At 46.5% G+C, this 26263-nt stretch overlaps 1 protein-coding gene across 1 annotated transcript in view; it reads left to right on the forward strand.

Annotated features, from left to right (window-relative positions):
- HYDIN (HYDIN axonemal central pair apparatus protein) overlaps window positions 1-26263 on the forward strand; it is a 2467744-nt gene that overhangs the window by 1271721 nt on the left and 1169760 nt on the right. Inside the window, exons 39-40 of the mRNA XM_085640020.1 lie at window positions 16281-16454; window positions 17427-17600. Of these exons, the coding sequence (XP_085496146.1) occupies window positions 16281-16454; window positions 17427-17600 (348 nt within the window). The remainder of the gene's footprint in view (window positions 1-16280; window positions 16455-17426; window positions 17601-26263) is intronic.

The following is a 26263-nucleotide window of genomic DNA, read 5'->3' on the forward strand; positions in this document are numbered from 1 at the left end:
TGTGGAGTCTCTGACCTCAGTGTGCAAGAGTCCCTCCTCCCAATAGGCCCTGTGGGAGCCACTGACATCTCCCTGTTTCTGTGCAGCAGGTTGCTGCCTCAAACCTTCAAGAGTGGGGCAGACCTGCTGCCCAAGACACAGCTGTTCCCTATTGGATCTCCCTGGGCCCAAAATCCCTCTGTGGCTGGCAAGTCCTCTCCCTGGGAAGAGGGGTCCTGGTATTTTTGCTGTGTGGAAGCTGTTTCACCAGTCTTCCTACCTTTTCTCTTTGGAGGTTGGGTCATCATTTCAGCCTCCAACTCCCCCTTTTCACCCCGTGCTAGGGACTGTGCTCTTGTTTTCACACACACTATGTCAGGGATTTACAGCATGGCTGCACATGTCTTTCTTTCTACCTCAGCCCATCCTGCAGTCTCCAGATAATTTCAAGGCAAACAAGGGACTGGTAGTTTTGGAGAGACAACTACCTTTTTCAGGCCAGTAACCCCTCCCTGATCTAATGTTACCATAGCCAGGGGATGAACTACAGTGTCATTGTCAGCATTGGTTACTGGGAAAGATTTCCCAGTTAGGAATTGTCCTGGGGAAACCAGTGATTCTCTCACCATAGTGACACTAGTTCCTATATCCCTCAGGGCATCTACACTTGACCCATTGATTTTGGAGGGCTGTAGGTACTTATTTAAGTTGGTGAGCCATACAGCTAGGGTTGTCAGATCTACTCTATCCATGGAGACTAGTGTAGCTTCTGTGTGCTCTCTGATGTGCTCAGCGCACACCATTGATCCAGTCTGGAGATTTGCCATTCCAGGCTTAGCTGGATGGGGGCGTACTAGGGGCTGGTTTGTTGGGACAGGCAGGATCTCCAGTTCAGTGTCCCTTTTTGTTACAGTGGAAACACCATGCCTAAGCAGGATCAAAGTCTTTCCCTTATACCCACCAGTTGGCTAGAAGAGTTCTTAGACCCACCGCCCTGAACACTATTTTGAGGGCCTTTAGAAGACCCTTGGCTTTTATCTTTGGGCTTTTCCTCATCTTTCCCCGGGGAGACTTTGTTACCCCTTTCTTTTGGTCACCCCTAGTTGTTGACTTGGTCACCCTTGTCTGGACACAGTGGTCCTCCTTTGTTCCCAAAACTTGGAGAGAAATTGAACCTAGGTCTACCAAATGCTGATGCAACGTTTCATTGATGCAGTTACTTAAAATGTGTTCCTTCATAAACAAATGATAAAGTCCTTCATAATCCTGCACTTTACTTCTAGTCAACCAGCCGCCTAGTGTTTTACTGAGTAGTCTACAAATTCCACCCAGGACTGACTCTGGGATTTCTGACCCCCCCCTGAATTTAATTTTGCACTCCTCATTTGTGAGTCCAAATCCCAAAATCAGGGTACCCTTCATGAGTTCATAAGACTCAGTTTCTGCCCCAGTAAGGATCAGGAGCCTGTCTCTGCACTTACTAGACAACAGTCCCCAAAGGAGTGCCCCCCAGTGAGTCTTCCTTACCTTTCTAGCTTCACAAGTACTCTCAAAGGCTGTGAACCACTTGGTGTATCACCACCATCCTCAAATTTAGGGACAATCCCTTTGGGGATTTTAGGATCATAACATCCTTCCTTCTCTTGATTTTGTAAATTGCTGCCATTGATGGGTCCTTTGCCCATCTCTGCTCTCCCTTTTTCTAGAGCTAGGAGCCTAGTCTCTAGCTTTATCCATTTGGTCAACCTTGCTAAAAGTTTGTCCTCCTCAGTGAAGTTGTCCTCACTGTCTGGTATAGAGTTAGCCCTACCACTGTAGGATCTAGACCCTGTACTTATTGGGTTTGGAAGGCAGGGCACAAAGTTCCCATCCTCCCTAAGTAGTTGAGGTGGGTGGTTTAAGACCTCATCCTCATCACTACTTTACCCATTTTCCTAAATGTTCTCACCTTCAGCAGTGGGGTGGCTCCTTGCATATCCTGCCAGGAACTCCTGGAGTTGTATTCTGGTAGAGTTGGAACCGGTCCATATTTGTTTAGCTTTACAGAGAAGCCTTAACTCTTTAACCTCTAGGTTGGAGTAAAGGGTGAGGTTGAGCTCCTCCGCCATTTTCTCGGAGTTGCTCATGGTTTTACTAAGTTGGGGTTCTTTTTAGAAGACCTAAAAACAGTTCTTAGTACTTCCCTCTAACTTCAGTGACTTTTTAAAGTAAAAAGAAAAATACTACAAGGTCTTACTATAAGGCTCTAACAAGGTTTTTAAGAATTTGAAAAAAATAGTGAATTCTAAAAAATGAGTTGTACTAAAGTCAATTTTTGGATTCTAGTCATGTGATCAGGGGTTGACTAAGTCCAATAAATGCAAGGCTTTAAATCCCATTGCGGATCCACCAATGTAGGAAGCAGGCACAGTATATACTGTACCAAAGTAAGGTATAGTATGCACAGAGTCCAGGGAGTCCGCAGAGGCTAAATTAGACGAGTACCAAGTGTGAGAAAGTGCCATCTTTCTTGCATGGTATGCCCCCACTTTTTGCTAAATTGCTGAATGTACTTTGATTAAGTGTACCCTGGACTCCTGCCAATCAGGTGCCCAGGGCCTATGTTCCTTCCTTAAAACACACTGACTCCAAATTGGCAAACCCTAGCCACATGTCCGCCCCTGGTAAATGGTACCCTAGGTACCCAGGGCCTTGTGGCCAGGGAAGGCCTCTAGGGGCTGCAGCACTCGTTGTGCCACCCTTAGAGGCCCTGTACCCTTACACACACACACTGCCTTTGCAGGCTGAGTGTCTGGGTGCAGGACAAAACAAAGAGTCGACATGGCACACATCTCTGTGTGCCATGCCCATCACCTACACTGCCAAGGCATATATCAGTCACCCCTCTAGCTGGGTGCCTTACGCCTATGGTGTGGGCACAGGAGCAGGAGCCCTGTGCCCCTACAGTACCCGGGTCCATTCCTGGGCACTGTAAGTGCAGTGCTGCCATTTAAGAGTACATGGTGCTGAGAGCTCGTCAAACACGAGCTCCACAGCACCATAATGGCAACATTGAAGACTGGGACGTTTGGTATCAAACTTCTCAGCACATTAAACCCACACTGATGCCAGTGTGGGATTTAATGTACTAAGCACCCCAGAGGGCATCTTAGAGATGCCCCCTTACAACTAACCTACAATCCACGTCTGCTCTGAGGCAGCCCGGGCTGCCATAGCAGACACGTTGCTGGACCCCTGGGTGGGAGAGCCCCTGCTCTCCCGGGCCTGCAACAATGCACATCCTGGGTGAGGTGATAAATCTCCTCCCCCAGGATGAGCAAAGGGAAGCTTCAAAGGCATGCCGCCTCTTGGAGTTTCCCCAGGCCACTGCAACCCCTCACTCTGGCGGGAAGCTTGGCCGGAATCCCCATACAAGGACAGGGGATGTGCCAGCCTGCCCACCCCACCCCTCAGGTGGGGGAGGCGAGGTGAAGCACATCTCCGGGCTCTCGCCATCTTGAAGATGGGGGGCCCTACCCTATCAGGATTAGGCTACTGCCCCCCTCCCACAGGAGAGAGGCAGGATAGGGGGTGTACCCACCCCAGGACAAGGACCCATTGGTCCCTGGCCTTCACCTACCTGTAACGCCCCTAAATCTAGTATTTAGGGGCACCCTGAACCTTCCTTCCCCAGATTCCAGATTCGAAAAACTACAAGAAGAGCAAGAAGAACAAAGACCTGCCCTGCAACTGCTAAAAAGGGAAGAAGACACCAACTGCTTTGGCCCCAGCCCTACCGGCCTGTCGACTCCCGGACCTGCACCAGCGCGGCATCTCTAGTGGCCAGCAACCTCACCAAACCCCGGAGGACCTGGCTACCTTTTGGCTCTAAGCCCCTGGGACTCCCATGAGTAGAGGATCTACTCAGAAACCTATTTCTAACCCCTGGCAGCAGCCCGGAACCGCGAACCCAGCACACTCTGCACCAGCCAAGCCTGGCCAGTGCCGGAGTGGACAAAGACCCTGAGGACGACCCCACGGCGACTGTGACCCCGAGTCCGGCACCCAAGGACCCCCCTCGACATTCCAGAAGAAGCCTGCAGCCTCAGAACAGAGTGCCACCCCAACCGCGATCAACAAGAGGGTAAGATTTCCGACATCAAAAGGCACCCCTGCACCTGGCGCCCTGCGGCCCCCTGTGCCCAATCCCGGGGTACCCACCTAACCTACAACTACCCAACTTACCTCTCGAAGTGGTGGTGGCACCTGAAGCATCCTCGTCCCCGAGCTTGCAGCCTTTTTCCTAACCGGAACATTCCCATTGATTTCCATTGAGCGCCCGACGGCTCAAAAGCACCCTGCACCCAGCCGCCGGAGTGACCCTGGCAGTGCAATCTCTACACCAGCCTACTTCCCCACTTGCCCTGAGTGAGTGACCAGGAGCCCAGCTCCCACAGCCGCGTGGCCTGCTAGTCAGCAGCCACCAAACCAGGCCCCCCTATTCCTCTTAGGCTAACATTGGGCCTAACTCTCTCTGCACCCGGCCGTCCTGAAACCGCTGAGGGTGAACTGACTGTACCTATCTGACACTGGGAGACCCCTGAGTCTATGCCCAGAACTTCAACTCTGCCAGTCGAGAACTTACCCTTAAACCGCGATCTTCATTTTCCTCATAGGGTAACATTGGCTGGCTTTTTCTTGGAAATTCTTCTAAGTGTGAACTTTTCAAAACTCAAAATATTCACCAAAAATCAGCCGAGTACCAAAAACGAATTTACTCACCTGCTCTTAGGTGAGCTCCCAGTGCTGGATCTTGGTGCCCAGCACTGACTCTGAAAAGTACCCACAACTACACTTACCTTTAACTCCTTTTTCTTCCATAGGAAACCATTGACTGCTTTTCTGTGAAATTTCTTCTAAGTGTTGATTTCTGCAATCTTGAAATATTCTTTTAAAATCGTACAATTTCTGCAAACGGAATTACTTACCTGTTTCTGATAAAGACCCCAGTGCTGAGTCTAGGTACCCAGACCTGGATTACAAAAGTAACGATAAAGTACTCTACCTGCAACTTGAATTTCTTGCCATAGAGATCCATTGAATGTTTACTTTGAAATATTTTCTAAGTGTCAACTTTTGAAATAGCTAAGTATGATTTAAAAATCAGTACAGTAATTAAGTCGACTTTCACCACTTGATTCTGAATATTGTCCCAGGGCTGGATTTAGGAACCAGACCTGGAATTCCAAAAGTAATCTGAAAAGTAATTTATTACAAATAACCTGAATTTATCATTGAGCTCAATGCATTGTTATGTTTAGGAAATAGGATTGTTTATTGCAACCAACTGTGACTATTTACAAAAATCCATGGCTTATTGCAAAAGTATTTATATTCAACCTCTCATTCTGAGAAAGTATATTTTTATTCCCTTTGTGGTTCTAAAAATAAAACAAGCATATATTTTATATATATAAACCATTGGCCTAGAGTTCAGTTATTGAGTGTGTGGGACCATTTGCTGACTGAGTGTGTACAACAAGTGCTTTACACTGTCCTCTGGTACTGCCTTACTGCTCGACCAAGCTACCACTTTAGAGAGTAAGGTCATACCTAACTTTAACCTCTATCAGCCCCTGGGGGACTGTGGACTCTGTACACCCTGTACCTATTAGGGAACAGTATATACAGAGCCACTTTCTCACACCAAGAGCTCCCATTGTGGTTGTGTGAGCGAGCAGTTAGGCTTATCAAGAGGGTGTGTTAAGCCTTTATTGGTTTCACTCAATTAGGGCTGATGGCACACACTCAGAGACAGAATCCAGACCAATTAGGTAAGTATAAAAAGGTATACTTAAATTTCATTTTGTAGAAACAAGCTGGACTTGGTACATGTAAGTAAAAAATATTTTCAAATGCACAGAAATGCCATTGTGGGTTGTATTGGAATCTTTTACAGGTTTGTATTACTTGTAAAACAGTTCAAAATACAGTAAAATTGCTTTTGATTTCTCTTGGATTGCTTTTCAGTTACTTTGAGTACTTGAGGTGATCTACCCAGATATCATACACTAGAGTTTGTCACTTACAGGTAAGTACGACAATTCTTAAGTTAAAGCATAGTTACTTTCTTCTCATACAAAACAGTAGGTCAACTATTATCTGAAAGAAACATGTTAGTTATTAGAATTACCCCCAGTCGTCAGACTGGATCCGGAAACTTTTTTCTTCAGCAGTACCTCTGCATGTCGGAAGGTGGCGTCAGTCGGCTCAGCAGCCGTCGTCGGCGTCGTGGTCGCCGGTATGACGTCGCGGCAGCTACTTAGACACTTTCCTCGCGCGCTGACGTCAGTTCTTTCTTTTTCCATGCCAGCCAGCGCAGATTCGGGAAGAGCGGTACCTCAGTCATTTCTTGACTAACTTTTTCTCAACTTTTGTCGACTTCTTTCTTCGAGTCTCCGGAAAGGTGCACAAGGGATGCCCGGTTTCAAGGCCTGCGGATCCGGTCATCGCATGATGTCGGTGACGGATCCGCACCGCGTGTGTCTTTTTTGCCTGGAGCACGACCACGACCCCAAGTCGTGCTCCGACTGCCGGTTGATGGTGCCAAAGGCTTTGCGGGAGCGGTCCTGAAAGCTGCTTGAACACTGGCAGTCGGCTCCGTGCCTTTCGAATTTCCGGTCGAGAGGGAGGTCGAGGGACCGGTCATGGAGCCACCACCATTCCGGTTCGAAATCATCGAAGGCTTCGCACTCGGGGTCGGGTAAGTCGAAGCATAAGAAGAAGTCGAAGAAGCATCATCGCTCTTCGACTTCTCCTCGTCGGTCAGCTGATTCGACGAGGCATGTGGATGGTGCCCCTCCCTCAGCTCCTCGCGCGGAGCCCGAAGGGTCAACTCCGAGTTTCCCTCCCTTTCCGGGACCCAAAGCGACTCCCACCCAGCTTCGTACGTTCTACGAGGCGATGCATGCTATCTTTGGGCAGAGTGACCCCACACGCGCGCCTTCGGGCCCCGCAGACTCGGTTGGGGTGCCTAGGTCTTCGCTGCCGGCGGCTCCGGCCCCGGCGCCGCAGTCCCCCCTTGGATCCAGGCTTAGATCCGGATCGGCGCCGGTTGACCTTGTTACACCTCTACCAGTGCCGCCTGCGACGGCACCACTACCGCGTTCAACGCCGGTCGGCCTCCCGGCCGGTGTTGACCCCAGCCTCCATCCCGACGTGGACACGGAGCCGGACCGGCATCGTCCGATGCTGGAACCGGCTCCGGGTGGGGTTTTTGCGCCCCTGTTCCTCCTGGGGTCCCTTTTCAACTGCGATGGCACCCAGAGGATGAGGAGGGGGACTGGGAGGGGTCAGGTGACCCTTTAACTGACCAATTGGACAGTGAACAGGACTGGAGAGAGGAACTGGGGGATGCCAGTTGTCTGGACACCTCCATTGAGCTTGGCATGTTGTCTCCTCCTACTGCGGCTATGGAGGAGGGAGCATCATACGCAGGGGTGTCGCGTAGGGCGGCTGAGGCTCTCAACCTCGAGCTTCCTACGGTGGCGGTCAGGACTAACTTCCTGACTGTGGTGCTTCAACCGGCTGCGAGCTCTTCAGAGCCCCTGCTGTTGTTTAATGAGGCCCTCACAGACGTCCTTTTGGGAACATGGTCCAGGCCCAACACGGGGGCTCCCGTGGACTGGATGATTGTCCGACGCCACCGCCCGGCTCCAGGTGACCCCACTTTCCTCTCCCAACATCCCACCCCTGAGAGCTTGGTAGTTCAAGCTTCCACCTCCAAAAGTGCCTTCCCTACCGCTCCACCGGAAATTGAATCAAAGAAGCTGGACCACCTTGGCAGGAAATGTTCTCTTCCACCAGCTTAGGACTGCAGTCCGTAAACACCGAATGTCTCTTGGGCCGTTATTTGCACTCAGTGTGGGATATGGTGGCGCAAGTGCTGCCTCAGTGTCCAGAGGAGGCCCGGGCAGTGCTTTCCCAGGCTGTTACCATTGGGAGGGATGCAGCAAAGTTTACGATACGCTGTGGGCTGGACATCGCCGCCTCTCTGGGCAGGACCATTTCAACGTCGGTAGCGCTTCGTTGCTACGCCTGGATGAGGTCCACTGGCTTTTCAGAGGATGTCCAGAACACCTTGATTGACATGCCCTTTGATGGCCGTCACCTTTTTGGCGACAAAGTAGACAATGCTCTAGAGCGCTTCAAGGACTCATGGGCTACGGCCAAGTCCTTGGGCCTCTCCACCCACCCTGCGCTGTCTGCTTTTCGCCCCTTTCGTGGCGACAGAAGGGGTGCCCCTCTATGTCCCACCCAGAGCCACAGGCCGCAGCAAGTTACCCAACGTTCGCTTGGCCGGGGACGTGGAAACAACCGTCATGGTTCCGGGGGCCAGCGGGCGGGCCAGTCCACCAACCCTCCCCTCTGCAGCAGTCTCCAAACCCTCCTAGTCCGAACTTTCAGGCCCATCAAACGTCAGTGGGCGGCAGGATTCGCCATCACCTCCCCCATAGGTGCACCATCACGTCGGACAGGTGGGTTTTGCAAATAGTCCAAAGGGGCTACTTCCTCTCCTTTGAGACTACCCCTCCAGCCATGCCACCGCGATACCACCCCATGTCAGAGGATCATCTGGCCCTTCTCCAGCAGGAAGTTACGGCTCTCTGGACCGAGGGCGTTCCTGTCCCAGAAGAAGGTCGTGGTTGTTACTCACACTGCTTTCTGGTTCCCAAGAAGGACAAGGGCCTGTGTCCTATCTTGGATCTCAGGGACGTCACTCGCTTCCTCCGGAAGGAGAAGTTCAAGATGCTGACATTGGCTCACGTCTTGTCTGCCCTCGACCTGCAAGAGTGGATGGTAGCGTTGGACTTACAGGACGCTTATTTTCACATCCCCGTACTGCCGGCCCACCGGCATTACATACGGTTCACAGTAGCCCGCAAGCACTTTCAGTTTACCATGCTCCCCTTTGGCCTTAGCAGCGCCCCTCGGGTGTTCACAAAAGTGATGGCGGTGGTCGCAGCTCATCTGCGCAGATCAGGGGTTTCAGTATTCCTCTATCTTGACGACTGGCTGTTGAAGGCGGGTTTGCCCCAGGCAGTCGTCTCCCACCTCCAGACTACGGCCGACCTCCTGCATTCACTGGGGTTCTCCATAAATGTGCCGAAGTCGCACCTGATTCCCTCTCAGAAGCTCCTCTTCATCGGAGCGGTTCTGGACACTACGCATTTTCGGGTCTATCCTCTCGAACAGCGAGTCCGGGATATTCGGGCTATAATTCCGATCTTTCAGCCTCTATCCCAGGTTTCGCTCAGAATGACCCTGAGGCTGCTGGGCCTCATGGCCTCCTGCATCCTGCTGGTCGATCATGCCAGATGGCATATGTGGGCTCTGCAGTGGAACTTGAAGTTCCAGTGGGCGCAGCATCAGGGAAATCTTTCCGACTACTTCCAGATCCCTTTCCCTTCCCCAACCAGATCAAACTGTGGTGATGGATGCATCCCTTCTGGGAAGGGGCGGCCACATGGGAGAGGCGGAGATCAGAGGCCTCTGGTCTCCGGCGGAGTCCGGGCTTCACATCAACCTTCTGAAGCTCAGGCGGATTCGTCTTGCACTGAAAGCATTCCTTCCCTCTGTCCGGGGAAGAGTTTTGCAGGTGTTCACGGACGACACCACCGCCATGTGGTACTGCAACAAACAGGGCAGAGTGGGGTCGTGGCCCCTACGTCAGGAGGCTTTCCGCCACTGGACATGGCTGGAACATCAGGGCATATCCCTGGTGGTTCAACACCTGGCAGGTTCTCTGAACGCCAGGGCGGACGAACTCAGCCGCAGGTGCATGATGGATCATGAATGGCGTCTTCACTCAGAGGTGGTGCGAGGTCTCTTTCGACAGTGGGGAGAGCCTTAGTTAGATCTATTCACCGCCGAAGAGAACACGCAATGTCAGCAATTCTGCGCGTTGGAAATTCCAAGGCGGCACTAGCTCGGCTACGCTTTTTGCCGCGAGTGGAGTTGCGGTATGTTGTATGCCTTTCCGCCTATACCAATTCTGCCCAGAGTGCTGAAGAAGATCAGGCGCGACCGGGCCCAAGTCATTCTTGTGGCTCCGGATGGGGCTCGAAGAGTCTGGTATCCCGACCTGCTCAACATGGCCATTGATCCTCCGATCAGACTGCCTCTTTGGGAGGATCTTCTGTCGCAGCAGCAGGGGACGGTCCTCTACTCAAACCTGTCCAGTCTCCACCTCCTTGCATGGAGATTGAGCGGTGACAGTTGACGTCTTTAGACTTGCCTCTCGAAGTCTGTGACGTAATCTTGGCAGCCAGGCATGCCTCCACTAAGACGGTATACTCCTGCTGGTGGAACAAATTTGTGGCATGGTGCATAGCAAAGGCTGTGGATCCCCTTTCTGCCCCTCTTTCTGAAGTACTCTTGTTCCTTCTCTCTTAAGTCCAGCAGAGCTCTGCACTGGGCAGTATCAAAGGCTACTTTTCAGCCATCTTTGCCTTCCTTCGGCTGCCAGATCAGCCTTCTCTTTTCAAGTCCCCGGTAGTTAACCGTTTCTTAAAAGGCTTACCGCATCTTTTTCCTCCAATCCCCTTTGTTCTGCCTCAGTGAGACTTGAATCTTGTGCTCACTTATTTAATGTGCCCTCCATTTGAGCCGCTTCATAACTGTCCTTTACGTCTCTTGACTCTTAAGACTGCTTTCCTGGTAGCCATCACTTCTGCTAGAAGGGTGAGTGAGCTCCAGGCTCTTTTTTCAAAACCTCCTTTCCTGTCTGTTCATCCAGACAAGGTGGTTCTCTGGACCCGTCCATCGTTCCTTCCTAAGGTGGTCACTGCCTTCCACATCGGGCAGACAATTACTTTCCCCACCTTCTTTCTGCCTCCGCATCCTTCAAAGGAGGAACAGAGGCTCCACCGTCTGGACCCAAAACGTGCACTCTCCTTGTATCTGGATCACGCAAAACAGTTCCGGGTGGATGGTCAACGTTTTGTTGGCTACATGTGCACAAAGAAGGGTCGGGCCGTACACAAACTGACCATTTCTCGATGAGTCAGGTTGTGTATTAAGGCTTGTTACTCCCAGGCTAAAAAGGAGCCTCCAGTTGGGCTACGCGCTCACTCCACTAGGACTACGGCAGCCACTACTGCCTTGGGAAGAGGAGTTCCTCTGAATGACATCTGTCAGGCAGCCACATGGGCATCGCTGCACACATTCACCAAACACTACTGCCTAGACAGCCAAGTCCGGAGAGACGATTTCTTTGGCTGTTCTCTTCTCCAGGATTTTCTGGTGTGATCTTGGTTTGCAGACCCACCACCGGGGTTGGTATTGCTGGGGTATCTGTTCTAAGGTAAGGAATCTATAACTAACGTGTTTCTTTCAGATGCACAAGTTACTTACCTTCGGTAACGATATATCTGTAAGAAACATCAGTTGGTTATAGATTCCTTACCGCCCCACTCATCCTCCCCGTTCTGCGAACTGATTTCTAGGGTTAAGGACATCCTTTCAGGGCCCTAGTTTTGTGCACCAGTGGTCAGTGTCTTGCATGGCTCTGCGTTTCTGGCGTGGAAAGTCGTGTACAGAACTGACGTCAGAGCTAGAGGGCGGCGTCTAAGTAGTTAACGCGACGTCATCCCGGCAACCACGACGCCGACGACGGACGCGGAGCCGACCAACGCCACCTTCCGACGCGCAGAGGTACTGCTGATGAAAAAACTTTCCAGGTCCAGTCTGAAGCCTGGGGGCAATTCTAAGGTAAGGAATCTATAACTAACTAATGTTTCCTACAGATATATCGTCACCGAAGGTAAGTAACTTGTGCTTTAGGAGCAGAAGACCTGTAACATTGGTTCCTATAAGAAAAAGAGTGTTAACTGTTCACCGGAAAGTACACAGCTTAAAAGTAGGGCTTTTAGGGGTTAGAACTAAGGTTCCCCAAGGTCCAGTTATGCACTCAATTTTCTCCTCCAGCGGCGCTGGGGCTGCCGGGTGCAGAGTGCAGGGGCCCGATGTTAGCCAATGGAGCGAAGGGGGCCTTCGGCCCGGGACTGCTTGAGAGCCAGCCGCTTGGCTTTTCGAGTAAAGCTCCTGGGATTAGGATCAGCACTGCAAGGGCCAACAATCAGCACTGGAGCTGCACCACCAGTGGCAGAGGGGCGGCCGAGTGCCAAGGAGACGTTGGCGACCCAGTGGACTATAATGGAGATCTCTGGTTTGGAAAAGATGCTGCATGCTCAGTCAGGGAGGGTTCCTGAAGGCGACTACTGGCTGGAGAGTTAAGCTGGGTTCTTGGGGGGTGCTTGGGCACCATCAGTTGGGCAAACCAAGGCCCTGGGGCGTACGGTGCATGGGTTTCCTTTGGCGTCTAGTCTGCTTACCAGCTCCGGTTGCTGTTGAGGGGACCCTTCAGGTTGAGGCTGCAGGCGCCAGCTTGAAGCTTGAGGTAGGTTGGGAAACACCAGATCCCAGGACAGGATTGCTGGGGAGACCTCCTCGTAGTGTTGGGCCACTCGAACTTGGGCTGTGGGCGATGGGGGAAGAGTGGTGCAGATCCTGCTGAGCCACCTGGATCCGGAAATCTGTGTTGGAAGTCTTTGTTGAGCAAATACGGTGCTCACGGTAGACAGTCTTTAAGTTGAGTGCAGAGCAGATCCTCAGGCTCTGTTTTCTGTGTGGTTTCTATTCTTTTGTTTCATTTAAAGCTTAAGGGCACCTTTTCAATAAAAAAAAAATGTACAAATAATTGGCTTTATCATTGTTTGTTACCGGGTTTATGTAAATGATCTCGCCTAACTGCCTTGTCATAAGATTGCTGACTGAAAATTGCTTTTAGACCTGAGGAAACTGCCAGTTTGGTTACACTGGCCAACACAGTAGCAGTCTCTGTGTGTTTGCACTCCATATCACTCTTTGAAGCCTATTAAAATTTGTTTGCCAATTGTGCCTGATAAATTTGGAAGAAACAACCATGTTTCTACTTATTGATATTACCTGCACGTTGCTAGTCACAGATAGATTACAGGTGTGGGTGACTGCAGTCAGTGGCATCTTTTCCTGTAAAATCTTTGGCTATGGGTGCAGGAATCACTCTATTCTGCAGAAAGTTTCTAAGAGCCTAGTTAATAGCAACTTTTTCTGCTATTCTTTCAGTCCTATCTATCAGGTGTGCATAAAGGTACAGTCAGTTCCCTTCTCTGTTGTATCTCAGTTGGTATGGCCATTGGCACCATTCCCTGTGGGCTGTACATCTATATCGGCACTCTTCTTGGCACAGGGGAAAGGACATTACCAATAATTCACCTGTAAACAAGTCTTGAAATCCTATTCAATTTTAACCAAATTAATTGGCCCATAGAGGCTAAAAATGCATTTATCAGCACATCGCTCTCTAAGCATCTTACAGTGATCCCTATCAAATTTGCCTGAAATTTGTCCAGTTTTGACCAATGCTGCGTGGCCCCGTGTGCCTTAAAATGCACCACTCACCACACAATAATCACTAAAGGTATCTTTATGGAGAAGTCCAAGCACCTTGTCAAATTGCTGTTGTATAGCCTTTTGAGCTATGCACTATGTTATGTGGCTCAGTCTACACTATTCTGCTTAACATTTCAAAAAATAAAAACCCTTATGGAGGGCAGCTTTCTTTAACACCCTACAGTCAAATTCGCAAATCACTTTACGTTTTTACAAATGCTGATCTTGCTATATTTATGAATGATTGGAAGATATGCTCAAGTTAGAGATGCTCCCAAGGTCCCTACGATGCCTTGAATGAACTTTGCAGAAGTCCATATTGTCTGACCATTAGATGATCGAAGAGGTTGCACGCAAGTGGATTTCCGTGACACTCTTGCTGATCTACCTGTACACGCATAGGGATGGAGTCACGGTATGTACTTGGTCCACTTTAAGTGTTTGAGGAGTTTCCATAACCGCTGCATACTGGGCTTGGGTTAACATTTGAATAGGATTACATTTGTTACTGCTGTGTCGTTGTTAGCCATACTGCATAGATGCAGTGTGTAGTACTCGACATCACATTTGATAAGTCCGTGGTAAGTTTACCATGGTGGGCAATATTTTCTATCTTTTTAGTTATGTGGTGGTTTGCCATTTATTTTTATTACTTTATATTGCTTATGAACCTGGTCCTATTGTTCTTAATCCATAGTCATGGACAATAGTACATTTTCAATTTCAAGTAGCCAATAGCCCAGTACAGAGTATGTGTCAGGGCACTGTAAACAATAGGCAGTATAGAAAAAAACCAAGGTTGACATCCAACTGTTATGTGGCCCATATTTGCAGTTGCCTTCAAAATCATACATCTCTCAAACCATCATTTGTAGGCCCAGGAGTGGGTGGTAATGTGAGAATTAGTAAAAGAAACATGTAGAGCTTTTGAAGATAGCCACAACGGAGCAATTCTTTTTTAGGCCTGGAATGTTTGCATTGAAGGACTTTTTCTAATATATGCATTAAAAGAATTTATGATGATATACATGTTTACCGTATTTGCCAATCTTTTACTTTTTTGATATTTGTACTTTATACATTTTTTATATTTTTGAATGTTAACATTTGCAAATTTTGATATTGATTCTTCTGGTTGACAACGGCAATGTGGTTGTATTTCATTACAACGCATTCCGTTGCGACGCATGCCTTTACTACGCATGCATTACAATGCGAATGCCATTACCACGAATAACATTTACCACGAAAATGCATTTACCACGCATATCGGTAAAGGCATTTTCGTGGTAAATGTTCTTTTTTTTAATAATACCCCTGAGCGACCCCCCCGCCCCTTTTTCTTCTAATAAATTCTCTTCCCCTCAACATTAAAAATGTTTCCCTGTGCGGTTCCCCCACCCACAAACCCTTATATTTACCCCTTTGCTACACGTCCCCCTCATTAATTCCTTAAACTAAATTCCCCCTTACCTCGCTACGTTCTCTCCTCTGGAAGCTCTTCCGATCTGCGTCGCACGTCGTAAAGAGGAAGCAGAAGTGTCTTTCTGTTTCCTCTAACGACTGAACGATGCCGATTGCCTCCACATCGATGGAATCAGGTTTGGTTTTTTTTACGGGGGGGAGACCCACCTCCCTTTTTAATATTACCTTTAGCACACATGCCTTTACTACGTATCTCGTAGTAAAGGTATGCGTGGTAAAGGCAATCGTGGTAACCACGCATGCGTTGTAATGCATGAGTGGTTACTGTTATGCGTGGAAACGGCCGCGTTGTAGTGGCCGTTTCCCGGCGAGGTAGAACTCTCTGATACCTCAAAGCCCCCATGTCCTAATCCTTTTACAAGGATGTTTAGAACGGTGGTTGAAGCCATCATTTATGGATTGACCAACTTATTTTATTTCTGGAACTCCATCCTTTCTCAGCCTCTAGTTGGTTAGCACGTGGTCCCTTTAGGCTCAAGGATCCGTGGAGAGTGATGGAGATAACTAGTCAAGGTGAAGAGAGCACGACAGATGCTGACATACAGTGTAGGCTAGTACTTTGGAAGTGCATCTTCATGCCTGGAGAGGAGTTTGTACATAGCGGACGCACAGCCTAGGAACATTGTCTAACTCCTGTTCCACTCATCTCCTCTGTGCTGCCTGTGTCATCACTCAAGCTGAAAGGGGGCTGCAACTATTGATATGCTTTTTCCTTTAAAAAAAAAAGTAGATCTAGCTGTTTGTATTCAGACATCTCCTCCATCTTGAATCACTGTGTGTGTGGTGTTGCACGTGCAAGAGATCAGCAGCTACCAGCAGAGGCTTGGTTGAAGGAAAGTGCCATTTCACAGAAGTGCCACAGAGAAAATGTTGAAAAAAGACACTCTAATTAATAATCAAATTATGAGCTTAATTATGAGGACCATAGCAAAAGATAGTAATGCTCATACTTAGTTACAGAATTGCTCCTTGGGCGAGAGAAAAAGCAGATGACTACAGAAAAAGTAACATGGCTGGAGGTGGTGAGAACACAGTCCTGTGACAGAGCAAAGGGCAAGAGCATAAAACTAATAACTGTGACTATGGAAAGATATCGATCAGGAGTTAGTGAAGGGAAGATGAACTCAGAAAAAAACAACGTAAGATCAGTGGCGAACAGAGTTTTATTCTTGAACCAACATTATTCTGATGCTCATTAGGAAGGCTATGTACTGATTAACTGAGCCATTAAAATGAAGTGGTAGAATGAATTATATTTTGGAGTTCAGTCCTCATGATGTCCTTGAGTGGATTTTGCTGATGGCTGCAACAAACCGCTCTCCTTAAACTTTTTTTCTGTGCAGCTCTAAAACAACAGATAATTGATGGGAACATTGTGAAGGCGGTAGGGGAGCTGGATAATAACCCTTTGTCCAAAGCCATTGCCCGGCACCTCGGAATTGACATCTCTCCAGAAGGACGTGCATCCAAGAACCGAAAGGGCATTGCAGTAATAGTACATGGAGCACCACTTACAGGTACGTGAAAGAGCATAAATGGGACCAATGAAGAAAAGTGCCGCGGTAGGATTGAAAGGGATAGCTGGGAAAGGTACAGAAAAGGTGGACAGGAGATAGCTTAGAAGATGGACATGGACAGGGAAAGAAGGAGAACAGCTGATGGTTAAAGCCTAGAGTGGAGGATGGAAGGCATAATGAGCATTTTAGAGCAAAGATGGTTAACTGGAAGCCCAAAATAACTGTTTGCAGTGTAGATGTCATGGAAAAACAATGGTGGGGCAGATTGACAATGGGAGACGGGTCAGTGAACTTTACAGATTGAAATAGAGAAAATGCAAAAAGAGAGTGGGAAGAAATGGTGTTGTGCAGTGACATGAAGGTAAAGGAGGTCTGTGAACATGTGTTGTTTTTGATGGCAGGACAATTTGTGCCACACCTTTTGGGATTTCTGTACACTGTGCCCATTCTGCTATTAGATACATGCGATTTGATCTGTTTGAAAAGCATTAACTTTTAAAATGAGATCATTATCCGAGTATTTACTGAGGAATGCGATTACCCTGTGATTGTTGCAACAAATGTCCTGGCAGAGTATATGTCTAAGCAGTATAAACATTTCAGTTAATTTACCAACTCTTTGTTTTCATGGGCTCAGCGTTCAGGGGTGTTTTGTGGGACAGCAGATGGGTTTTAAAGTGGCCTCCTGAAGAAAAAATCCGATGTCACAAGAGTACAATGGGTTCTTCTTTTCTCAACATTCATTTGGATGAAGTGTCAGCTGAATAATTCTGGAATGTTGATGTTCTAAAAATTGCACAAATGCAGTGTTAAAGAAATGTAATTGACCTAACTGAACTTCTGCTGTAGCACACTATGCTGCAGTGTAGGGAGGGAGGGATAATTGGACAGTTTGCTTCCGTAAGAAGTGAAGCACCAATAGTCAAATGTATTGCTATACAGTAAGCAGTCTCACCATCGTTTTCATTTCAGGAAAAACTCAAATTGCAATCTCCTTGGCGAAGTACTATGGAGCTGCCTACCTATCCATTGACTCGGTGATCCTGGAGGCCATTAAGGAAGGTAGCAGCCAAGCAGGCCTTAAAGCAAGGGAGCTGTGTATTAGGGCAGCTCTGGAACAAGCCCAGCGGGAGGCAGATGAGAAAGGTGAGTCTATTCCGTGAGCAAGAATCCTCAGTGCTCAAAGACATGTTAATGGCACCCATATTATACGCTTTCAGTACTTTATGCCAGTATTGCGCATACTGGAACCACTACTGATCAACTACGCGTATTGGTGGGTGCCCCAGAGGGGAAACCAGGGCTACAAGTGTGTGGATGAATGGAGGTGAGCCTGCTTTGTAGACTTAATGATCTTGTAACAGTCTTGTGTATTGAAACTTGGATCTGGTGTGCATTCAAGCTTGAGCCTTTTCTCTAGTGGAGCCTTGATCTTCAACTGTCCACAGTCCATACAAACAGAGAGCAGCTGATTTATCATGTGAAAATACACTTTTAGGTATGTAAATCATTCAAACAGTTGTTTACATTAAATGTTTGGTCAATCAGATGATTTTCTATTTAAATAATGGTTATTGTTACAAATGATCAATTCAAATGCAAGGAAAACACCAATGGGGCCCAATCCTACATTAACATGAATTTGTGACTTTATTTTTTTGTGACAGGATCAACACCCCGACAATATAGAATGTAACAAACTGCCTTTAGCAAAAATAGTACGTTCACGTGTGCACGGTTTAAATTCTAGTTTTGAGATTATGATTTGCCAAATAATAGCATGGTTCATAACAATTAAAAATACAATGATATTCTGAACGCAGCAGGCAGGTAGAAATGCATAAATATTTAGAGTTCTTTGTTAGAAAGCAAGTGGAAATTATGTACTTTTAAAATGATAATATGGTGCTGTAGATTATGTATGAAGCCCATACGTCTTTTTGGGGAAACAGCCTTAATAACGAAGTTTTAAAAACGACTGACCTGAACAGCGAATCCTAAACAACAACGACATCGTTAACCACGACATCCTTAATTACGATTTACTCGAACAACGACTTTTCTTTCCTAAACCATGAAAAAAAGACTTTGTGACTGGCCAATAGATGGCACTATTGTATTTACAATAATAAGCCTTTCCAAATTTTTCTTGCTGAAGATGAACACCCAATGGTGCACATATTTGGTAGTGGTCAAGCATTGGCCCATGACAGCAAAGGTTTGATAGCACCCAGACTGCGAGAGATTGTGCTGAAAAATGCACACTGGACACCATGCTCTCAAGGTTATCTTAAAGCTGATCAAAACTCTTGGGGTATGACATGCGAGTACTAAAACATTCAACTTAATATGAGAATTACCCCGTAAAATTATTTTTTTCTTAAATGTTCTTGGGTGAAAACACATGTTTAACAGAATCACCTTTGAATGATTTCTTTTGAGACGAACAACAAAAATATTTAGGACAAAGTGAGAATTTTCCATTTTATCCAGTTTTGCAATGTTAGGACTTGACAAGGTATTCATTTGGAAAAGAGGGAGTTGTTAACAATCGCCGTCCCAATAGCTAAAGGTGAAAGGCAGGGGTGGTTCTGCAGCAAACAAGCACCGGAGTCTGATGAACAAAGCCTAGCCCCGGCACAGTGAAGGAAAGGTTGCAGGACGGTTACCGAGCACACAGAGCAGAGGTAGTGGCGACCAGTAGGTGCAGAGAACAACAAAAACCATTTACCAACTTGCCGCGCCCGGATCGAGGTAATCATATTTAATTTTATTTTGGCAATGTGAGGGTTCCACCCTCTTGATAAGGAAATGATACCACAGTCTGTACTTGTCTTTGAAATATACTGATTTAGACAGGTACTATGTTGAATAGAAAGTGCCTGCATATCTCAAAACTGGTCTAATAAATGAACTGGCGGGCACTGTTACTTCTCGGTAACAAACAGATATTTTGAGGTTCTTGCGGAAATTTTTAGAGACTGCTTTACGTTTTTGGTAGAGTATTTTCTTGGTTTAGGAGCTCGTTGTTGACAATGTAGTGGTTTTGGATTGCTCGTGGTTTAGTCTTCGTGATTAATGAAGTCGTTGTTCAGGCAGTAGTTCTTTAATCATATATCCGTCTTTTTGGGAGCAGTTAAATCCTCTTTACTTTAGCTTCAATAGCATCCAAGTTGCCGGAGAAAGAAGTATGCAATCAGTGTTACGTTTTAGACAGTAAGGGGCCTATTATGATAGCGGGCGGATAGCCACCGCCCGGCCGGCGGTGGCGATCCGCCTGCCATCACAACTACATTTACCCCCTGCCATATTACCATGGCGGGGGTACCGCGGTGGACGGAAAGTCCATCTGCCGCTTTTCCGCCAGTCGGAAATCCGCACGATTGCTGGCCGGGTGGAAAAGGCCCACAATATGGTGGCGGTGCCTTGCAGGCACCGCCATCCATATTATGATGCTGGCGGTGGGTATACCTTTCCATGGCGGAGACTCTGCCATGGAAAGGCATATGGAAAATCACTTTGGGTGCCCGTTGCTGGCCCTCGGGGGGATGGGGGGGTGGCTGCACTTGGGGGGGGGGGGTACCTATGGTACCCCCCTTCATTGCCACGCACAAGGTGGCAGGCACCGCACAGTAGCATGTTGTGCATGGCAATGCACAACATGCTACTTTAACATTATCGCGGGTGCTGCTTACAGCACCGCCCGCCGCAATGTTAAAGATGCTGGATGCGACCGCCAGGGTGGCGGTCGCATCCTAATTGGACTCGCGGGACTGCTGCACCTCTGGGGTCGGTCCCGTTTTCCGATACAGTTGTCCGCCCGCCATCGTAATGGGGCCCTAAGTCTCACATTTTAGCTCCCCATATGACCTCCATTTAAATTAAGGAATTCCCTGCATATAGACTGGAATTGGGGTATTTATCATCAAATTTAACTATCTGAAATAAAACTTACAAAATTGATGAGTGAGCATAGCGAAACAAGTTAAATTAATTAATGGGAAGGGCCCTTCTTCAATGTATTTATCACTGAATTTCTGTAAGCAATATTCTTTTCGTGGATGAAAGTCACAGTCTTGCACCAAAGACATTAAATGATCACCCGAATTTTAGTCTGCCCATGACGTGGCCAGCAAGTCCTAGTGCGCTCATTTTGCGGGCTGTTCATCCTTCCAAGACAAAAAGGTTTTACAACCAAAGTATCAAAATGGAACAAAGTATATAAAAAAGAAAAACGGGTTCTGTTTAATAGATTTTTCAGTAGCACAGAGTGCAGTTGCCTGTTAATCTCACTCAGATTAGGACTCAAATTGCAATCTTAAATCACCACCCTTCCACATAGGAGCTGCTGGTTCTTCAGAGGGAGCTCTGGTCTTTTTGTCATTAGCCTGCGTTGAGATAGAATAAGGGACTGTACTTTTGTGTGCAAGAATCCCTTTTTTAGGTCGAACCTATAGTCCGCGCGCATGCACTGCTCTGCGAGACTTGCTGTACTGGAGTATGAAAGAGAAGCCCCACCATCTCTCCACCCATATTTTTCATTGGCTTGTGTCTTCGTCCTTTGTAAATGCTGGCTTCTGACTCAGTAATCGGCTTGTTAGTCCCTCCTTAGAATTGCCTTGTCTTCACTTGTAGCCTCCCATGGCAACTGGCCCTTTAACTTCTGTTGTTACACAGTACCGTTATTTAGCGTGTAAGCACTACTTTCTTTAATTAGTTTTTCCTATGCTGGCACAAAGTGATTTCCTGCAACATTCAGCGCGTGATGCTCGCTTTCACTTTCCAAGCAGCCAGTCACTTCTGTCACGAGTTTTTTTTAACTAACTCATTTTATCTTTCTCCCACCCCTTTCAGGATGCAGTTTATTTATTTATTTGTAATTTAAAGGGCCAGATCCGCTTATAATTGCAGATGTTGAGCCCACGTCAAGGCTGGAACGCTGATCCCCAGCTCCAGAGTCGGCAGCTCTGACCGCTGAACCACAACCTCTTCCTCTGAGAGCAGCATACAGTTCTCTCTCCATGCTTGTTCTTTTTAAATTCAGTTGAGAGCACTTCACTTCCAATGCTCGCTAACAGAGCTGCGCTGTCCCACCCTTACTACATAGTGCCTTTGTAATGACGAGTGTGGAGGAGTCCCACGCTCCTTACAGTTGAATAAGCCATGCCTTTCCCCTTCCTATGCCTTGGTATGCTCCCCCCACCCACGCTTTCCTTATTTGTTTATCTTACCTACGGCGGTGCTAACATTGTGCAGCAGAACGCATGCATACACTACTTAAAAGACACATTAAAAATAGATTGTGGGGGGTGCTAAGCGGAGTCGCCCCCTCATCAGATATGCTCTGGGCAATTAAATTGTTGTACGTTTTTAGCAGCCAGAATGTAGAGTGACCTCACAAACAGACAGCTCCGGGACTTCCATGGTAAAATGCGGCTCTGCTTGAATTACTTGTTTATTTTTCTTTACTTTTCAGAGCTTTTTTAATTAAATATCGCCATAAGGAAAAGAAGCTGGCATTGGACCCAGTGCAGTGTGAATGTCCTTTCTTATGGTATAGAGTCATATTATCGATGTTTAAATATCGATATGCCATAATATCGATGTTTAAATATCGATGTAACACAATATCGATCTGCAAGAATATCGTCAACCAGAATATCGACATGCAGGTAAGAAATATCGTTTTTGTTAATATCAAAGTTAGTAATATTGTTAGTCAAAATATCGTTGTAAATAATATCAAAATTTATTTTAGTATTCTGTATTTTAGTATATGTGTTAAAAGTATCATTTATTTTTCTAATGTACGTTTTACATTTTTAGAAGTAATTCATTTTATGTTAAGTAATATTTGCGTATTTTGGTTCCGTAGTGGGTTGTGGGTTTATAGAGGAATAGGATGAGAAGTAATTTAAATTATAATATATTTATTAATACATTTTTAAAAATTATTAATTTTTTAAGAAATTAAATATTGTGTTTTAGTTCCGTAGCAGGTTGAGGGTTTGGAGGGGTGTCGGGTGGGAAGTAATTTAATTATAATTAATTAATTAACAATCTGTAGTAATTAATATGTCTGTATTTAATATTTCATATTGTCAATTGTGTTAATTAATTTGTTATTTAATATTAATTTGTTATTCATTATTAATAATTAATTAGTACATATGTAAATTGTGTCCATTGTTTATGAGCGCTTTGTGTATTTAGAGGGGAGTAGTGTGGCAAGTAATTAAAAATTAATCATTTTAATTTTTTTCTGATAATATTTATTTATTGTTATTTATAGTCTTAATAGTATGAATTAATTTATTACTCATTGTTTTTAATTTTATTGTTTATTGTTATTAGTTAATTAATTAATTTTAAAGCAATTATGTTAACTGTGTCATGTTTTACACTAGTGGTGGTCTTATTTATAGGGGTATTTGGTGAGAGGTAAATTATTTTTTATTATTTAAGGATTTGTTAATTAATGTTTATTATTTTGCTGGAGCGGGAATAGTAAATTATTCACCTCCGCTATCCAACACTTTCCCTATTTTTGCAATTGTTGGAGTGGGAATAGTAATTTTATCCCCTCCACTATCCAACACTTTGCCTACTGTTGCACTCTGTGGCGTGGGAATAGTAAATTATTCCCCTCCGCTATCCATATTTTCCCTACTGTTGCACTTGCTGCAGTGGGAATAGTAAATGATTCCCCTTCGCTATCCAACACTTTTCCTACTGTTGCAATTGTTGGAGTGAGAATAGTAATTTTATCACCTCAGCTATCCAACACTTTCCTTACTGTTGCGCTCTGTAGAGTGGGAAAAGTAAATTATTCCTCTAAGCTATCCAACACTTTTCCTACTGTTGCAATCGTTGGAGTGGGAATAGTAATTTTATCCCCTACGCTATCCAACACTTTCTCTACTGTTGCACTCTGTGGAGTGGGAATAGTAAATTATTCCCCTCTGCTATCCAACATTTTCCCTACTGTTGCACTTGCTGCAGGGGGAATAGTAATTTTATCCCGTACGCTATCCAACACTTTCCTTACCGTTGCGCTCTGTGGAGTAGGAATAGTAAATTATTCCCCTACGCTATCCAACACTTATCCTACTGTTGCAATTGTTGGAGTGAGAATATAATTTTATCCCCTCCGCTATCCAATACTTTCCTTATTGTTGCACTCCATGGAGTTGGAATAGTAAATTATTCCCCTCCGCTATCCAACACATTCCCTACTGTTGCATTAGTTGGAGTGGGAATAGTAATTTCATCCCCTACGCTATCCAACAGTTTCCCTACTGTTGCACTCTGTGGAGTGAGAATAGTAAATGTTTCCCCTCCGCTATCAAACATTTTCCCTACTGTTGCACTTGCTACAGTGGGAATAGTAAATTATTCCCCTTCACTATCCAACACTTTTCCTACTGTTGCAATCGTTGGAGTGGGAATAGAAATGTTATCCCCTCCACTATCCAATACTTTCCCTACTTTTGCACTCCCTGGAGTTGGAATAGTAAATTATTCCCCTCTGCTATCCAACACTTTCTCTACTGTTGCACTTGCTGGAGTGGGAATGGTAATTTTATCCCCTCCGCTATCCAACAGTTTCCCTACTGTTGCATTAGTTGGAGTTGGAATAGTAATTTTATCCCCTCCGCTATCCAACAGTTTCCCTACTGTTGCATTAGTTGGAGTGGGAATAGTAATTATATCCCCTCCACTATCCAACACTTTCCCTACTGTTGCAATTGTTGGAGTGGGAATTGAAATGTTATCCCCTCCACTATCCAATACTTTCCCTACTGTTGCATTCCCTGGAGTGGGAATAGTAAATTATTCCCATCCGCTATCCAACCCTTTCCCTACTGTTGCACTTGCTGGAGTGGGAATAGTAAATTATTACCCTCCGCTGTCCAACACTTTCCCTACTGTTGCACTCCGTGGAGTGGGAATAGAAAATTATTCCCCTCCGCTATCCAACACATTCCCTACTGTTGCACCTGCTGGAGTGGGAATAGTAAATTATTACTCTCCGCTATCCAACACTTTCCCTACTTTTGCACTCCTTGGAGTCGGAATAGTAATTGTATGCCCTACACCACGGGTACTCATAGTACGGCCCGCGGGCCGCCTGAGGCCCGGCAAGCCTCCCTAGGCGGCCCGCGGACCTTGCAGACATCGTACCCGTGGTTAAAAAAAAATTAAAATAATGAGTGTTCCTAAACACTGTCGGTTGCACCAGCGCAACTCTGTGTCTGCTCTGTGGGGGCCGGGCGGTTCCAGGGATAGTCAGAGTGAAGCTGCGGGACCTCAGAAGAGGTGAAAAACAACAATTGACATGCAAATGGTCTTTTAAAGACCTGTGAAGTGCTCGGGTGCGGCTGTTGGTGTGCCCTGGAAGCTGCGTCAGCCGGTTGGCACACACGCAGGGTGAGATGACAGAGGATGACAAAGAGAGGTAGAGGGAGGGAGACAGAGGGAGAGGGAGGGAGGGAAAAGGAGGGAGGGAAAAGGAGGGAGGGAGAGGGAGGGAGGGAGGGAAAAGGAGGGAGGGAGAGGGAGGGAGGGAGGGAAAAGGAGGGAGGAACAGGGAGACAGAGGGAGACAGAGGGAGGGAGCCAAAAGGGGTTGAGACGGAGGGAGAGGGAGACAGAGGGAGGGAGACAGAGGGAGGGAGACAGAGGGAGAGAGGGTGACAGAGAGAGGGAAAGGGAGGGGGAGGGAGAGAGAGAGAGGGTGACAGGGAGGGAAAGGGAGGGGGAGGGAGAGAGGGTGACAGAGGGAGGGAAAGGGAGGGGGAGGGAGAGAGAGAGAGAGGGTGACAGGGAGGGAAAGGGAGCGGTAGGGAGAGAGGGTGACAGAGGGAGGGAAAGGGAGGGTGAGAGAGAGAGAGGGTGACAGAGGGAGGGAAAGGGATGGAGAGGGTGACAGAGGGAGGGGGAGGGAGAGAGAGAGAGAGAGAGGGTGACAGGGAGGGAAAGGGAGGGGGAGGGGGATAGGCTGACAGAGGGAGGGAAAGGGAGGGGGAGGGAGAGAGAGAGGGTGACAGAGGGAGGGAAAGGGAGGGGGAGGGAGAGAGAGAGAGGGTGACAGAGGGAGGGAGGGGGAGGGAGAGAGAGAGAGAGGGTGACAGAGGGAGGGAGAGAGAGGGAGGGAAAGAGAGATAGAGAGTGTATATGTATATATATATATATTGGGTCTGGGGGCTCAGTGGACATAGGCGTCCGCTGCAGGGACCTGTGTTCAACCTCGTGGTCACAGTTTTTTTGTGGCTCTAGCCCCGCCCCCTCCCCCACTGACCCCGCCCCCACCAGTGCGGCCCTCGGCCACAAACCACACTGTAAATTTGGCCCCCGAGAGAAAGTTTGTGAGTACCCATGCCCTACACTATGCAATATTTTCCCTACTGTTTTAGTGAATGTAGTGTAAAATGTAGTTTTAAAGATAAATATTTATTTTAATATTTTATTATAGATATATATAATTATTTTTATATTTATCTTACAGGTTTATGTATATATGTATGTCTTTATAATTTTAATTATGTTTGTAACGTTTTATAATTTAATAAAATTATTTATTAATAATATTAAGTAAATATATATATTTTTTTATATATGTATGTCTAATTTATTTGTATATTACATTTATCATTTATAATTTGTAACATTTTCAAATAATTCTATTAATTATATTTATTATTTAATTTATTTTATAATATTTGTTTGACATGTAAAAAAACGATATTTTGAACACAGATATTTTAAACAACGATATTTTAAACAACGGTATTTTGGTTTCGATATTTT

The sequence above is a fragment of the Triturus cristatus genome, chromosome 12 (genome assembly GCF_964204655.1).
Source record: "Triturus cristatus chromosome 12, aTriCri1.1, whole genome shotgun sequence".
NCBI lineage: Eukaryota > Metazoa > Chordata > Amphibia > Caudata > Salamandridae > Triturus > Triturus cristatus.